The sequence below is a fragment of the Saccopteryx bilineata genome, chromosome 3 (genome assembly GCF_036850765.1).
Source record: "Saccopteryx bilineata isolate mSacBil1 chromosome 3, mSacBil1_pri_phased_curated, whole genome shotgun sequence".
NCBI lineage: Eukaryota > Metazoa > Chordata > Mammalia > Chiroptera > Emballonuridae > Saccopteryx > Saccopteryx bilineata.
In genome coordinates this window covers 310,708,648-310,725,041 of record NC_089492.1, presented here as the reverse complement: position 1 = coordinate 310,725,041, position 16,394 = coordinate 310,708,648, and the positions used below count along the sequence as shown (strand labels likewise).

The following is a 16,394-nucleotide window of genomic DNA, read 5'->3' as shown; positions in this document are numbered from 1 at the left end:
GTTGGCCCGGGCACTGAGGACAGCTCTGAGGCCTCCGCCTCAGGCACTAGAATGGCTCTGGCCCCAATGGAACAACACCCCAGAGGGGCCGAGCATCGCCTCCTGGCGGGCATGCCGTATGGATCCCAGTCGGGCACATGTGGGAGTCTGACTGCCTCCCTGCTTCTAACTTCGGAAAAATACAAAAAAAAAAAAATTAAAAATTAAAAAATAAATAAAAGTGGGTTCTAGCCAGTTTGCTCAGTGGATAGAGCATCAGCCCGGCCTATTGACATCCCAGAGTCCATTTCCTCTCAGAGCACACGAGAGAAGCAACTATCTGCTCCTCTCCCTCTCCTTTTCTCCCTTCTCTCCCTCTTCCCCTCCCATAGCCAGTGGCTCAATTGGTTCAAACGCATTGGCTGGGACGCTGTGGATAGCTTCCGTGGACCTCATCAGCTTCAAGCACTAAAAATAGCTCAGTACCTGGGCACGGCCCTAAATGGGGTTGCTGGGTGAGAAAGCAATCAATGAACAACTAAGGTGAGCTATGAGTATATCCTTCTCATCTTTCTCCCTTCCTGTCTGCCTGTCCCTGTCTATCTGCCTCTCTCTTCTCTCTCTCTTTCACAAAAAGAAAAAAAAAAAAAGAAGAAAAATAATGACAAATGGGAACAGAAATGCAATAAGGACAAAAATAGCAAGGAATAATAAATATAGGGGTAAATCTAAATGTTGTATAAAACAACAATGATAACATCCTGTTGGATTTACCATACATACTATTTCAAAACATAATAGGTCAGGAAGGGAGAGAGATGAGAAGCGTCAACTCATAGTTGCAGCACTTTAGTTGTTTGTTGATTGCTTTCTCATACCGGCGTTGACCAGGGCAGAGGCAAGGGGACATCAGCTAAGCCAGTGACCCTTGCTCAAGCCAGTGAGCTTGGGCTCAAGTCAGTAACCTTGGGGTGATGTCTATGATCCCAAGCTCAAACTGGTGACCTCAGGGTTTCAAACCAAGTCCCCAGAGTCCCAGGTTGACACTCTATCCACTGCACCACCACCTGGTCCAGCTATATTATCTTTGATTTAGTAAAACTACAATTTCATTCTAGATTTTTTTTTCAAGAATTCATTTTGAGATTTCTAGGGTAATGTCTGAAAAAAAATTTTTTTATTCAGTGAGAGGAGGGGAGACAGAGACAGATTCCCGCATGTGCCAGGACCAGGATCCACCTGGCAAGCCCACTAGGGGGCAAGTTCTGGCCATTGAGGCCATGCTCGCAACCAAGCTCTTCTTGGGGCCTAAAGTGGAGGCCATGAGCCATCCTCAGCTCTGGGGGCAAACTCACTCCAATCTATACATGGCTGCAGGAGGAGAAGAGAGAGAGAGAGAGAGAGAGAGAGAGAGAGGAGAGGGAGAGGAGTGGAGAAGCAGATGGGTGCTTCTCCTGTGTGCCTTGACTGGGAACTGAACCAGGGACATCCACATGCCGGGCCAACCAATGTTCTACCAGTAAGCCACTACCAGTAAGCCAACCAGCCAGGGCTGAAAAAAATTTTAAGACTGAGTAATTTAGGAAAGGATTATGGAATAACCCAAAAGTAGACAAGAAAGTAGAAATAAAGGAACACTGAACAATAAGGAAAAATATAAAATAAATAATAAAAACATGGAAAGGCCTGACCAGGCAGTGGCGCAGTGGATGGAACGTCGGACTGGGATGCAAAGAATCCAGGTTCGAGACCCCGAGGTCGCCAGCTTGAGCACGGGCTCATCTGGTTTGAGCAAAAGCCTACCAGCTTGAACCCAAGGTTGCTGGGTCCAACAAGGAGTTACTCGGTCTGCTGAAGGCCTGTGGTCAAGGCACATATGAGAAAGCAATCAATGAACAACTAAGGTGTTGCAACACGCAATGAAAAACTAATGATTGATGCTTCTCATTTCTCTCCATTCCTGTCTGTCTGTCCCTGTCTATCCCTCTTTCTGACTCACTCTCTGTCTCTGTAAAAAATACATACATAAATAAAAAATAAAAACATGGAAAGTATGAAATAAATAGTAAAGTTACAGATTTTGTGAATATTAATAAAGGGAAACCTCACTGAAGTGGAGTAAGTGTTTAAGGTCAAAAGTTTTCATTCAATTATATCAGTAATTACATTAAATGTAAATAGAGTTGTTCTAATTCAAAGACAAAATTTGTCAGACAGGATGCTAAAAATTCAATTATAGTGACTACTAGAGGTGTGAATTAAATATATATAATGATACCAAAAACTGGAAGGCAAAAACCTTAAATTATACTATAAAAACATTAATTTTAAAATACCTGATGTATTTATATCAATGTTCATTGCAGCATAATTCACAATAGCCAAAAGGTAAAACAACCCACAAGTTCATAGATGGATGAATGGATGCTGAGGCCAGCTCGGAAATGGGTGCGCACAAAAGGAAGGCGCTGCAGGACTTAAGTAAAAACACACAAGACACAACATAGAGAAAAGATGGGTACAGGGGACTCCAGCCTCTAGAACTGAGAGCCCAGATATCTGCAGCCTGATCGTATTTACTCATTTCTTTACTCATCAAGCAAATTAGCAGACCCTGCGTCAAATTAGTCTAGAATGGATTCAGGTGCAGAACTAATACTTTCAGGCATGTAGGAAATGGCTATAGGAATCAGCTGTTTCCTATAAACAATCTTATCAGGGCTTGCTGGGGCAGCGTTCTACCCCCGCAGGACTTGGCGTTCCAAAGACCATACCAAAGACTTGTCTCAGGGCTGCAGTCTCCAGCCATTTTCCTACAAATGGATAAACAATATAATATTGTTCAGCCAAAAAAGGAATACATGCTACAACATAGATAAACCTTGAAAATGTGTTAAATGTATTGGCCTGGAGAGTGAATGGACCTGTTGAGCTCTCCGTGACCAAATGGGCTCATATTAGCCTTAACAGCCATTACTAAACTGAGGCCTCTCACACAAGCCTTGCTCCACGGCAGACCTGCGCTAAACTGCCTGCTACAGAGTTCCTGCCCAGAGCCCACCCTTATAAAGGAGTTCCTGGATTTGTATTTCAATCCAGGATTTGGAGTCCTCATTTGAATGAGAAGACCAATCAGGAACTAGGGGAGGAGGCTTCTAGGTTTATAAGTGAGCTCCCAGAAGCGCACTCTCTTTCCACCCAAGACTGAAAACTGCGTTTGTCAGGAAGACTGTCTCCGGGGCAGTGACCAGAGTGGAGCAGAGGAAGTAGAGTGGAGCAGAGGAAGTGGAGTGGTGTGGAGTGGCAACAGAGAGGATCCTTGCGGAGGGCCAACTTGCAGCTGACACTGCACCCCAAATTGGGGATTCCTGTTGGAGATTCCTGTTAAGAGTTGAATTGGTGCCAACAACCTTCCGTTGACACATGAAGTAAACCAGACACAAAAGGATGAATAATGTTGATTTCACTTCTGTGAGGTATGAAGAATAGTCAATTCACAGCAATGAGAAATAGAATAGGGGTGACCAGGCACTGAGGTGGGTAGGAAGGAAATAGAGAGTTAGGGTTTAATGAATACAAAATTTTAATTTAGAAAGATGAACAAGCAGAGCACAGGGGATTTTCAGGGAGTAAAAATACTGTGTATGATATTATAGTGATAAGTGTTATACATTTGTTCAAACTCACAGATAGCACAACACCAAGGGGACTGTGGGTGATTATGATGTAGTTTTTAAATCTATGGTTTAAAAAGAAGAGTGTTCTGGTAAGTGATGTTGATAAGGCAGGAAGCTATGCACGTGTCAGAGCAGGGAGTATAATTATTAGGCAAATGTAAGTTTTAGATTAGAATTGCATTACTAGAAATGAAGAGACACTTCATAAAAATTGTTTATTAGTTTGATACCATTTCAAATCCATTTGTTCATGATAAAAGGCAAGTTCTTAGAATAAGATTGTTTTGATATCAGAGCCGTTAGTTTTGTCAGGATGCCATCATGACAACTGTTGCCTGAGATAAAGTCTGAGTGTCTCAGCTGCTACGGGACTTCGCTGGGGTCTCACCAAATAAAATTCTTGGAGAAGCAACCATGCCCACAAGGCTTTTAGACTATAAAGACTGAAAATTCAAGAGGACAAATCCAGAGTGTCTTGGAGCCCAGTCTGGGGACCTGCGGCTAGTGGAGGAGACTGTAGGGATCAAAGGCTGGGAGGCAGGAAAGAGGCTGGAATGTCCCCTGCCTCCCATTTCCTGCCTCTCAGGAGTGTCTGAGGAGAAAATTCTGCGGGAAATGCAGATCTGGTGAGGGCGGGCGAGGTCGGACCCTGGGCTCTGAGCAGTCGGGTCATGAGGGAGGGCAAGGGGTGTAGGTCTTGCTTGGTTCCTCCTCCTCCCATTGACCCCATAACTCGTCCATTTTGATCAGGGGGTCTGGAAGCAGATAGCGAGTGCCTGGGCAGGACGCACCTCTGTCCTGGATCCCTTCAGCGGTACGAAAGGGGTATTTTTACTGGTTTAAGTGATGATTCTTTGTACAGTTCCAGCGTTCTCGTCCGCAGCTCCGCAGCCCTGTCGCACGTGGAATGAGTTCTCGCGCTGCGCCAGAAGCCGGCGCTGGGGGAATGGTGAGTGTGCCTGCCGGGGTTTTGCACACGCCCGGGGCGGGGCGGGCTCGGCGAGCTGGGAGCAGCTGTCTATCAAAGCGGATTCTTCGCGGGGGAGGAGAAAGGAAGTCAGGAGCCGCCCCTGTGTTCTGCCCCGAATTCGCCCTTCACTTTGGGGGCGAGGGCGGCGGTAACCTTGCAAAATGCCGCTGACCTTAGGGAGAGTCCGAGTGCGGCGGCGGGAACTGTGTTGTTTGAATCTTGAAAGAGTTCCAGGTGTTGGAGTCGATTGTGATTAGGGTGAGCTGGAAAATCCCAAGCGGTCAGAAAGGCTGCCGGTTGGGTTCTTCTAGAGAAAAAGGGCTTCGGGGTTTGAGTTTGGTCCGATAGGCACCATCTTCATTTGGTGAACTGAGACCCCAGTAGAGGGAGTTTGCAAAAGGGCAAGTTGAAGAAGGGTGAGAGAGGAGTCATCTGCCAGATGTGTGTTGTCCTTCTCCCTGCTGACCTGAGTGGCTCCAGGATTGTGCCTTCTTTTTGCTTTGTTCCTGTTTGCCCCAAGTTAACTGAAGGGTTGAGGTCATTCATTAGGGAACTGGGAGGAAAGGGTAAATTTAAACAAAGCCCAGGCTTAGACAGACTTGGGACTGAGCCGTTTGTGGGAGGGTTTATCGTCAGGTCTGGCTGTTTCCTTGGAAACCACAAACTCAAGATAGGTATGGAATGCTGCCTCCAGTCCTTTATCTGACACTGCTTCTCTTTCCGAGAGACTTAGATGCCCCAGGCAAGAGGACAAAGTTCCTTGCTTATCAATATGAGGTCACACAGCCATGTTTTAGGTAGGCTATGATTTTTTAGAGCACAGGGTTTCTCAGGGAGTTGAAACAGTAATTGAGACAGAGGTTTTGCCCCCAAGCACTTAATAACTTTGAATGTCACATTTCTTTTTGTTTTGTAAAAACCTGGGCACATCAGAGCTCCAGAATAGTGATTACTAAGGGATCTTTGGACCCAACATAAATATTTAAATTTTTTATTATTTTATTTTATTTTGTAGACAGACAGGAAGGGAGAGATAAGAAGCATCAACCCTTAGTTGTTCATTGACTGCCTCTCATATGTGCCTTCATTGGAGTGAGGGCTCCAGCCCAGCCAGTGAACCCTTGCTCAAGCCAGCAACCTTTAGGCTCAAGCCAGCAACCATGGGGTCATGTCTGTGATTCTGTGCTCAAATCAGCAACCTCAGGGTTTCGAACCTGGGCCCTCAGCATCCCAGGTCGATGCTCTATCCACTGTGCCACCATAGTCTATCAGGTGTCCCCAAACTACGGCCCCCTGCCGCACTTCCGGAAGGGGCACCGCTTTCATTGGTGGTCAGTGAGAGGAGCACTGTATGTGGCGGCCCTCCAGTGGTCTGAGGGACAGTGAACTGGCCCCCTGTGTAAAAAGTTTGGGGACCCCTGCTGATATCTTTTTTTTTTTTTTGTATTTTTCCGAAGCCAGAAACGGGGAGGCCGTCAGACAGACTCCCGCATGCGCCCAACTGGGATCCACCAGGCATGCCCACCAGGGGTCGTCGCTCTGTTGCAACCAGAGCCATTCTAGCACCTGAGGCAGAGGCCACGGAGCCATCCTCAGCACTGGGGCAAACTTTGCTCCAATGGAGCCCCAGCTGCGGGAGGGGAAGAGAGAGACAGAGAGGAAGTAGAGGGGGAGGGGTGGAGAAGCAGATGGGCGCTTCTCTTGTGTGCCCTGGCCAGGAATCGAACCTGGGACTCTTGCACGCCAGGCCAACGCTCTACCACTGAGCCAACCGGCCAGGGCGATTCTTGCATATCTTATCAGAGCTCCTTTATTTCATGAAAAGGAGCTCATTATACACTCTTCTGCAGCGAATATGTGGGTCTTGTTTTGGAAACTGACTTTTATACTATGTATATAAGCAGACTGCTAGCATTTCTCAGTGTGGTAATGTCATGATCACATTTTCAAAGACTCCTCATGCTCCAGAAATGTATAACAACAGCATTTAAGAATAAAATACTAGGATACCTGAAGTTTTGTTTATAGTCATACATACTTCTGAGCTTTTTTTTTTCCTCTTTTCCAAGAAAGAAGAGGGGAAATAGAGAGACAGACTCCTGCATGCTCACCAACTGGGATCCACAAGCAACCCCCATCCCGGGCTGATGCTCGGAGCCAATGCTCCCAACCAAGCTAGCCTGGGGCTGATGCTCTGGAACCAATCGAGCCATGGTTGCAGGAGGGGAAGACAGAGTGAGAGAGAGAGAGAAGGGGGAGAAATGGAGAAGCAGATGGTCACTTCTCCTGTGTTCCCTGACTGGGAATCGAACCTGGGACATCCACACACTGGGCTGACGCTCTATGACTGAGCCAACCGGCCAGGGCCCATACTTCTGAGCTTTTTAAAGAATGATTTGTTGCCTGACCTTTGGTGGCACAGTGGACAAACTATCAGCCTGGAATGCTGAGGTCACCAGTTCAAGACCCCTGGGTTGCTGGGTCAATATACATACTAGAAACAAAGAAGGAAAGAAGGGAGGGAGGGAGGAAGAGATTACATGGCAGAGTAAATATAAATAAAATTAAGTTTTCCCTGACCAGGCAGTAGAGCAGTGGATAAAGCGTCAGACTAGGACACAGAGGACCCAGGTTCAAAACCCCAAGGTTGCTGGCTTGAGCACTGGCTCATCTGGTTTAAGCAAGGCTCACCAGCTTGAACCAAAGATCACTGGCTTGAGCAAGGGGTCACTCGCTCTGCTGTAGCCCCCCCCCCCATCAAGGTACATATGAGAAAGCAATCAATGAATGACTAAGGTTCCACAACAAAGAATTGATGTTTCTCATCTCTTTCCTTTTCTGTCTGTCCCTATCTGTCCCTTTCTCTCTCTGTCACACACAAAAAAAGATTTAATGTAAGTTTGCTTAATGTGTAATATTACAAAAAACTTTTATAAAGACAAGAGTACATTAAATTTATACAAGTCAAATTTTTAAATAATATACTAAACATGTGGGTCTTCAGATTAAGGAAGCAGCCACTTGTATGTGTTTAAAAAACAACTCATAACCAGAAGCGGATTAAAATTGGTTGAGGACTTGGGAGCTGAAGAAAATATTGGGCCCCTTAAAAAAAAGAGAGAGAGACAGGGAACATAAAAATACATGTTAACCATATTTTTAAATAAATTTTAAAAATTACATGCTATTAACATTAAAATTGCACATATGAAACCAAGCTTGGTGTCATTAGGGAAAATGTGTAAAGTTAGGCTTTTGCAGGACCCTTCAGAAGTCGGGGACCAGGGTGTGTGCCCTGTGCGCCCACCATTAAATCTGCCTCTGCTCATAACCCACTTGGCCAGAGTTCAAATTTCACATTTTCACCAAAAATATCTCTTAGAGTTAGATTTTTTAAAATAAAGAGTGCTAACAACCTGCATAAGTGAGGTCTCTCTTTCAGCTCTCCTAGTCTAACTGGAACTAGCCTGTCCTTTTGTTCATGACCTCGACTGTTAAAGTCACCTGGTTGGTGTGGCAGGTGGTCCAGCTGCAGGTCGCTGTGTGGTTGAAAGTTAGACCTAAGTGCACAGTTAGATTGAGGTGGATGCTTTTGCAATGGTGCATCTCGTGTTGTGCCATCGACATAAATATAATGGCTCTTACCATTCTATACACCTCCATGTCTTAGCATCCATTATTGTTTGTTTCTGAACTGGTTATTTTATTTGGGTTGCAAAATGCTGGCTTTTCAATGCAACCATTTCTTCTAGAGTTCTTTGAAGTTTCTTTATTAACAAAGTGTCAGAATAAGGACTAAGGCTGCCTTCAGTGGTGAGAAATGGCCTTTGGTTCCCCTTTAACCTTCCCTTTCTGGGTGTCATTTTGAGTTCCTGTGCTTTTAGTATTCAGTGTATTTCAATCAATTGAGATGTTATGTTTCAGGATGCTCTAAACCGGACCATTCACAGACTAATGCCCTCGGCCTCCACATCCTCCTAACAGTCATGGTCTAGGATGCTTTCTCCCCTTTCTGCTGCCACAAGAGAGCTTGGACTTCTGTGTTGTATTTCCTGTACCCAGATCAGCCGTTTCTCTTTGCTTCCTGTTTATTCATTCTCCTATTTTCTTTTTCCTTTTTTTTTTTTTTTTCTTTCTTCTGAAGCTGGAAACGGGGAGAGACAGTCAGACAGACTCCCGCATGCGCCCGACCGGGATCCACCCGGCACGCCCACCAGGGGGCGATGCTCTGCCCCTCCGGGGCGTCGCTCTGCGGCGACCAGAGCCACTCTAGCGCCTGGGGCAGAGGCCAAGGAGCCACCCCAGCGCCCGGGCCATCTTTGCTCCAACGGAGCCTTGGCTGCAGGAGGGGAAGAGAGAGACAGAGAGGAAGGAGGGGGTGGGGGGTGGAGAAGCAAATGGGCGCTTCTGTGTGCCCTGGCCGGGAATCGAACCCGGGTCCCCCGCACACCAGGCCAACGCTCTACCGCTGAGCCAACTGGCCAGGGCCCCTTTTTTTTTTTTTTTTTTTTTTTTTTTTTTTTTTGAGTTTATTTGAGCCAGACTGATGACATGCTCAGGGAGCAAGATCTCAGTGCTTCCTCCTAACCATTTTCTTTGCACAGACTGGTCGTACACTCATGCTCACAGTCAATCATGAAGATGGCTTTAAATTTTTTTTTTTAATCTTTTTTGGACAAAAACCTTGCTTCTTTTTTTGTTTTGTTTTGTTTTGTGTCAGAGACAGAGAGAGACAGACAGGAAGGGGGTGAGGTGAGAAGCATCAATTCTTCGTTGTGGCACCTTAGTAGTTCATTGATTGCTTTCTCATATGTGCCTTGACGGGGGGAGAGGGTGGCTACAGCAGAGCGAGTGACCCCTTGCTCAAGCTAGATAGATGGGTCTATGCTCAAGCTGGCGACCTCGAGGTTTCAAACCTGGGTCCTCCACGTCCCAGTCCAATGCTCTATCCCCTGCGCTACCACCTGGTCAGGCAAAACCTTGCTTCTTAACATTAACATAATACCTTTGCCCCATCCTACAGTGCATACGGAGTACCAGGGGCAGGCAAAAGTAGTTTTACTGTTGTAAGTATGCAAAACACAGTTTATATTGTACTATTATTTATTAGTTATTGTATTGTTTATTTGTATTACAATCATAAACTCACCTTTGCCCACCGTTGTATTTGTAAGAAGCAGAGGCAGTATTACCTTTAGCAGTAAAAGCTCCCCGGGAACAGGTCTGATTCTCAATGTTATTGTACAATAGAATCTTACACACTGTGGTTGTAGAGTCTCTCAAATTAATTATTAATTTTTATTTTTATTTTTTTGATGAGAAATAGATACAGACAGAGAGGAAGGGAGATGAGAAGCATCAACTCATAGTTGCAGCACCTCAGTTGTACACTGATTGCTTTTTCATATGTGCCTTGACTGTGGGGGGGGGACGGGGGACGGACTCTAACTGAGCTAGGACTCCTTGCTCAAACCAGCGACCTTGGGCTTCAAGCTAGTGACCCTGTGCTTAAGCTGGTGAGCCTACATTCAAGCCAGTGACCTCGGGGTTTCCACCTGGGTCCTCAGTGTCTCAGGTCGCCACTCCATCCACTGCGCCACTGCCTGGTCAAGCTCAAATTAATTTTTTACTTTCAGGGATTAAACTGCCACCTTGATATATACATTAATTTTAGCTTTTCCCATTTTCCAGACTTTCTTAGTTTTGAATATGTAAACATTAGCTGGTTCCCAATTAAAATCTATATAACGAGGCTATATTTAGATGTTTACTGCTATCCCGTCTCCTTATTGTGGTTTGCAATACATATCCTGTGCCCTTCTTTTTCTTTTCACTTAAAATATAAACTATAACCTGAATATCACATAATAACACTTTGTATCTATATGGAGGAGATCTTATTCATATCTGTGACCATATAGTTCTTCATGAGGTGGATGCAGCATAGATTTTAAGCAATACCTATTGTCGAATAGTTGGGTGATTTTCACTCACTGGCTGTTATAAATCCCCTTCAATAAATAAGTATGTGTATATGTCATTTGGCTTTTGGGCCAGGGTATTTTGGGAGTGTAATCCTACCAATGCAAATGCTGGCTCAGGGATAACTACGTATAAAATTTTGGTAAATTGTGCCTAATTTGCTTTCTCATTAGAAGTGGGACAATTTGTAAAAATTTTATTGATTTTAGAGGGAAAGGAAGGGAGACAGACACAAAGAGAAACATCGATTTGTTGTTCCACTCATTTGTGCATTTATTGGTTGATCTTATATGTGCCCTGACTGGGGATCAAACCCAAATTTTGGCATATGGAAACAATGCCCTAATCAACTGAGCTACCCAGCCAGAGTGAGGTAGGACAATTTTTTATAATACTTGCAGTCGCCTTTCCTTGGCCAGTCCTTGGCTTGTGGCCACATCACTCCTGTCTCTATGTCCATGGTATGTGCCATTCTTTCTTCTCTGTGTCCGTTAGATTTCCTCTTTTCAGAAGCCCACTTTAGTCCGGTATGACCTCATCTTACTTAAGTCCTTTACAAAAAGCCCTATTTGCAAATCAGGTCACATTCAAGGTCCTGGGGGGTTAGGGTCTCAACATATCTTTGGGAGGGGACACAATTCAACTGCTAAGAGTAGCTCATTGATGCCAAAAAGAGCATTTAATTTTAGGACCCGGTGACCTTCAAGGATGTGGCAATAAACTTCACCAAGGAGGAGTGGACCCTGCTGAACCCCGAGCAGAGGAATCTCTACAGAGACGTGATGCTGGAGAACTGCCGGAACCTGGCCTTCCTGCATAGGGGTGCCCCTTCCTGCACCCTGTCCTGGGGTAAGGGGTCCCTTCCTGTGACCCTGTCCCTGGGTAAAGGGGTCCATTTCTGTGCTCTTCCAGGGATGGGACAGAGGTCAATCAGGCCACTCCTGTGCTCAGGAGGCTGCTGAGAAATACACCAACTTGTTAAGTTCCAGATATAAGGCTACTGTTGTGGTAGACATAAGGCTTCCCCAGTGAAATTGGAAATCTGTCCTTTGCAATATATTTTTTAAAAGATTTATTTATTGATTGATTTTAGAGAGAGGAAGGGAGAGAAACATTGATTTGTTGTTCCACTTGCCTATGCATGCATTAGTTGATTCTTGCATGTGCTCTGACCAGGGACTGAACCCACAACCTTGGCGTATCGGGACAGTGCTCTAACCAACTGAGCTACCCGGTCAGGGCTATGTTGCATTATATTTTTATTCTCCTCGTGATTAATAGCCTTTGGGAGAATGCTTAAGTGGGCGAATGTGGAGCATGGATCTTTAGTGCACTGGTGAGAAATTTGCTTTCTCAGCTTTGGGAGGGCTGCAAACAAAAGCGCATGCGCTGTTTTCTTAACAGCCCAGTGCCGGCCCCTTACGTCGCACACCCTCCCACTTGCCAGAGGCCAGGATCTCAACTAGGCCAACCCTGCCTGGCCTCCCATTTGGAGCAAGAAGCAGGTCTAGCCAGGTGGGGGCTTTTTCCCGAGGCGCTTGTGCAGCTGAGCGCCAGGCAGGTCTGAATCCTCGTGAGGACAGATTTCACGAGCCATGTGGAAATGCTAAGACTCCATTTCATCCCCTGTGGAAAACACTGTGGTGGCGCCTCAAAAAGTTCAGTGCGGGATTGTCATATGACCCTGGCAATTCCACTCCTCAGTGTATATGCAAAGAACTTGAAGACAGGCGTGCAGGCAGGTACAGAGACAGGGACAGGTCTTCAGAGCAACACCATTCCTGGTAGCCAGAAGGTGGGAAAAACTCAAATGCCCATAAACAGGTGAATGGAGAAGCAAAATGTGCTGTATCCAAACCATGGCACGTTATTCACCTATAAAAGGGATGACGTTTCGATGCATGTGGCAGTGTGGATGAACCTTGAAAGCACAGTGTTAAATGAGAGAAGAGGGACATAAGAAGGCATGTGGAGACAGAGAGCAGGTGGCCGGCTGCCCAGGGCTGGCGGGAGAGGGCAGAGTGCCTGCTTATGAAGACAAGCTTTTCTTCTGGTGCGAAGAAAACATCCTGGAGTGAGGTGGAGGTGATGGTCGTACAATGTGGTGACTGTACTTAATGCCACTGAATTGTACACTTTTTTTTTTTTTTCATTTTTCTGAAGCTGGAAACGGAGAGACAGACAGACTCCCGCATGCGCCCGACCGGGATCCACCCGGCCCGCCCACCAGGGGCGGTGCTCTGCCCCCCAGGTGGCGATGCTCTGCCCATCCTGGGCGTCGCCATATTGCGACCAGAGCCACTCTAGCGCCTGAGGCAGAGGCCACAGAGCCATGCCCAGCGCCCGGGCCATCTCTGCTCCAATGGAGCCTTGGCTGCGGGAGGGGAAGAGAGAGACAGAGAGGAAAGCGTGGCGGAGGGGTGGAGAAGCAAATGGGCGCTTCTCCTGTGTGCCCTGGCCGGGAATCGAACCCGGGTCCTCTGCACGCTAGGCCGACGCTCTACCGCTGAGCCAACCGGCCAGGGCCTGAATTGTACACTTTTATGTTGTATGAGTTTCACCTTGATTTGAAAAAAAAAAAAGTCCATTTCGTCTGAGAAGCTGAGGCTTGTCTGTACGAGCTTTGTCAGGTGCCTAGAGATTTTTACTTTTAATTCAACTTCTCTCCCTTTCCATTTTTCCCCCAGAGAAAGACCTGTCCCCCTTCACCTTTTTTCTTTCTAGAATTTTTTTTTTGTTTATTGATTTTAGAGAGAGGAGAGAGAGAAAAAGGGGAGGGGGTATGTGGGAAGCATCAACTTGTAGTAGTTGCTTCCTAAATGTGCCTTAACAGGGCAAGCCTGGGGGTTTTAACCAGTAACCTCAGCGCTCCAGGTCGATGCTTTATCCACTGCACCCCCACAGGTCAGGCTCTCCCCCTTCAACTTTAAAATTACACATGGACTCTGTCTTAGTCTTTTTAGGCTGATGTGACAGAAGACCACAGACTGGGTATTAGACAACAGATGTTTATCTCTCATTCTGAAAACCAGGATCACACTGAAGGTGCTGGAAGGTTGAGCACCTGATGGAGCTGTGTTGCCTGGTTTGCAGACAGCCACCCTCTCTCATTGTGTCCTCATGCCCGAGAGCGCTGTTCTCCTCTTAGAAGGACGCAGCTCCCATCGTGGGCCCCGCCGTCACCACCTCACCTCACCCCAACTACCTCCAGAAGGCCCCACCTGAAGACATCATCATATGGGGGGTGGTTAGGACTTCAACACATGAATTTGGGTAGGGAAACAAATTCAGTCCATAACAAACTCTATGTCCAGCTCTCTACCAGTTGGCTTTCCTGATCATACCCTCCATTTCTGCAGACGTCTCTTAGCAGCTTGCCATCCACGTTGAAAGGCCATCCTTTCTACAGCCATGGGCACTCCTGACACAGCCCAGACCCCTACCGGCTCCCTGCTTGCTGTCTCTGGCTTTTTTTGCTTTCACATTTGCCTCTCATATGTCTCAGTGGACATTTGAAAAGAAGCCCATGTGGGCATTTGCCTATTTTATCCTCTCCAGCCCACCTTTACTTTCTTTAGTTCCCCCCCCCTTTACCAAGTGACCAGGAGGGCAGCTAGACAGACTCCCACATACACCCCAACTGGGATCTACCTGGCAACCCCTGTCTGTAGCTGATGCTCTTCCCATCTGGGGCCATGCTCACAACTGAGCTATTTTTAGTGCCTGAGGCAGAGGCTCCATGGAGCCATCCTCAGCACCTGGGGTGATACGCTCAAACCATGGCTGTGGGAGAGGAAGAGAGAGAGAGAGAAAAAGCGGGGGAGGGGGGAGAAGCAGATGGTTGCTTCTCTTGTGTTCCTGACCAGGAATTGAACCCAGGGCACCCACACACCAGGCCGATGCTCTACCACTGAGCCAACCAGCCAGGGCCCACCTTTACTTTCAACAAAGAACTTAATTTTTGTGCTGCTTTATTTCAGGTGAGATGATTCAACATAAAACCAAAGGCACAATCCCTCAGCGGGACAGTCTTGCTGAAGAGACATTTCATGAAGGCAACAAAGTGTGTCTTGTGAACAACAATTCCACCTTAAGAGGAGACTTGGAACACCACCAAATAGAGGAGCCACACAAGCAGAGGAGGAAAAAAGTGAAGCTCATTGCAACTGCCCAAGAGAAAGACACATCTCTGGTCCAAGTCTGGGCATATTCTGAAATAAAGAAGAACCCTAAATCAAGCTCAAAGCATGTGCCTTCACAGGGAGATTCCACAGGAAAATGTATTTTGAAGCAAAATTCTGGCTTAACGATGAGTCATAAAATCTCTGAAAACAGTGAGGATGACAGAGGACTGTCGCATAGCGTTCCCTCAGTTCCAAGTGTGAGAATGCCAACACAGCCAAAATCAAACATGCAGGCTGACAACCATAACCATGTGCTTCGTGTACATGATAAAATGTATCTGGGGGTAAATATCCATGAATGGGATCCATCTAGGAACGTCTTCACTGAAGACAGTGTCCTCAGGGCACAGGAGACTCACGTTAAAGAGAAAATGTATGAGTCCAATGAGAATAAAAACATCTCCCGAAGTAACTCTACGAGTGGCGTGCAGATGCAATCTTATGCAGCAGAAACAAATAACGAGAATAATCAAAGTGGGAAAACCTTGACTCACATTCCAAATCCCGCATCACCCAGGAGTGCTAGGGCTGGAGAAAAAAACTATAAATGTCAATATTGTAGGAAATCTTATGCTTCTTATTTTGTCCTTATGAAACACTGGGAAATTCACACTGGTGAGAAACTCTACAAATGTAAGGAATGTGGGAAAGCTTTTCGGTATTCCTTACACCTTAGCAAGCATGTATTAAAGCACACTGTGGAGAAACCCCATAAGTGTAAGGAATGTGGGAAAACCTTCTGTAAGTCCTCAGCACTTACCATACATGCAAGGACTCACACTGGGGAGAAGCCCTATATGTGTAAGGAATGCGGAAGAAGCTACACTTATAATTCAGCACTTAAGAGCCATCTAAAGAAGCACAACTAGAGGATGCCCTCGGAGTGAAAGCGATGTGAAGAAGGCTTTATTTTTCTCAAAACACAATGTGTAAAAAGGACATATTAGGGCCCTGGCTGGTTGGCTCAGAGGTAGAGCGTCAGCCTGACGTGTGGAAGTCCCGGGTTCGATTCGCAGCCAGGGCACACAGGAGAAGCGCCCGTCTGCTTCTCCACCCTTCCCCCTCTCCTTCCTCTCTGTCTCTCTCTTCCCCTCCCGCAGCCAAGGCTCCACCGGGCGCTGAGGATGGCTCTGTGGCCTCTGCCTCAGGCACTAGAATGGCGCTGATTGCGGCAGAGCATCACCCCCTGGTGGGCATGCAAAAAGACATATTAGTTGGGATCTCAGTAAGTTAATGTACAGGAAAAAGTCTTCCCTGAACACTTGCATCTTACAGAAATGGGAAAATTCACACTGGAAAGAAACCCTGTGAGAATAAAGTCCTTGGAAAGTTTTGTGGTTTTTTAAAAACTTTTATTTATTGATTTTAAAGATTTTATTTGGCCCTGGCTGGTTTGCTCAATGGACGGAGCATCAGCCCAGCATGCTGACACCCCTGTTCAATCCCTGGTCAGGGCACACAGGAAAAGTGACCCTCTGCTTCTCTCCCCCTCCCTCTCCCACTTCTCTCCCTCTTCCCCTCTCATAGCCAGTGGTTGCTGGGTGGGTCCTGATCAGGGCACATGCGGGAGTCTCTATCTCCTTTCCTCTCGCTTAAAAAAAA

General features: G+C 46.4%; 1 protein-coding gene across 4 annotated transcripts; it reads left to right on the top strand.

Annotated features, from left to right (window-relative positions):
• Window positions 1-3,321: 3,321 nt before the first annotated feature.
• Window positions 3,322-16,110, top strand: ZNF114 (zinc finger protein 114). Of its 4 annotated transcripts, none has more exons than XM_066265293.1 (4): window positions 3,322-3,455; window positions 4,540-4,605; window positions 11,298-11,457; window positions 14,589-16,110. In XM_066265293.1, the coding sequence occupies exons 2-4, from the start codon at window positions 4,564-4,566 to the stop codon at window positions 15,659-15,661; spliced, it is 1,275 nt and encodes a 424-aa protein (XP_066121390.1). In that variant the 5' UTR covers window positions 3,322-3,455; window positions 4,540-4,563; the 3' UTR covers window positions 15,662-16,110. The 4 variants fall into 4 exon arrangements, with proteins under 4 accessions (XP_066121390.1, XP_066121388.1, XP_066121389.1 ...); XM_066265291.1 differs by having other exon boundaries at window positions 4,519-4,605; XM_066265292.1 differs by lacking the exon at window positions 3,322-3,455 and having other exon boundaries at window positions 4,423-4,605.
• Window positions 16,111-16,394: the final 284 nt, after the last annotated feature.

Coding starts and splice junctions, on each gene's coding strand:
- ZNF114 (XM_066265293.1), top strand. CDS start 4,564: ATGAGTTCTCGCGCTGCGCCAGAAGCCGGCGCTGGGGGAATG. Junction 4,606..11,297: donor AAGCCGGCGCTGGGGGAATG/GTGAGTGTGCCT, acceptor ATTTAATTTTAG/GACCCGGTGACCTTCAAGGA. Junction 11,458..14,588: donor TTCCTGCACCCTGTCCTGGG/GTAAGGGGTCCC, acceptor GCTTTATTTCAG/GTGAGATGATTCAACATAAA.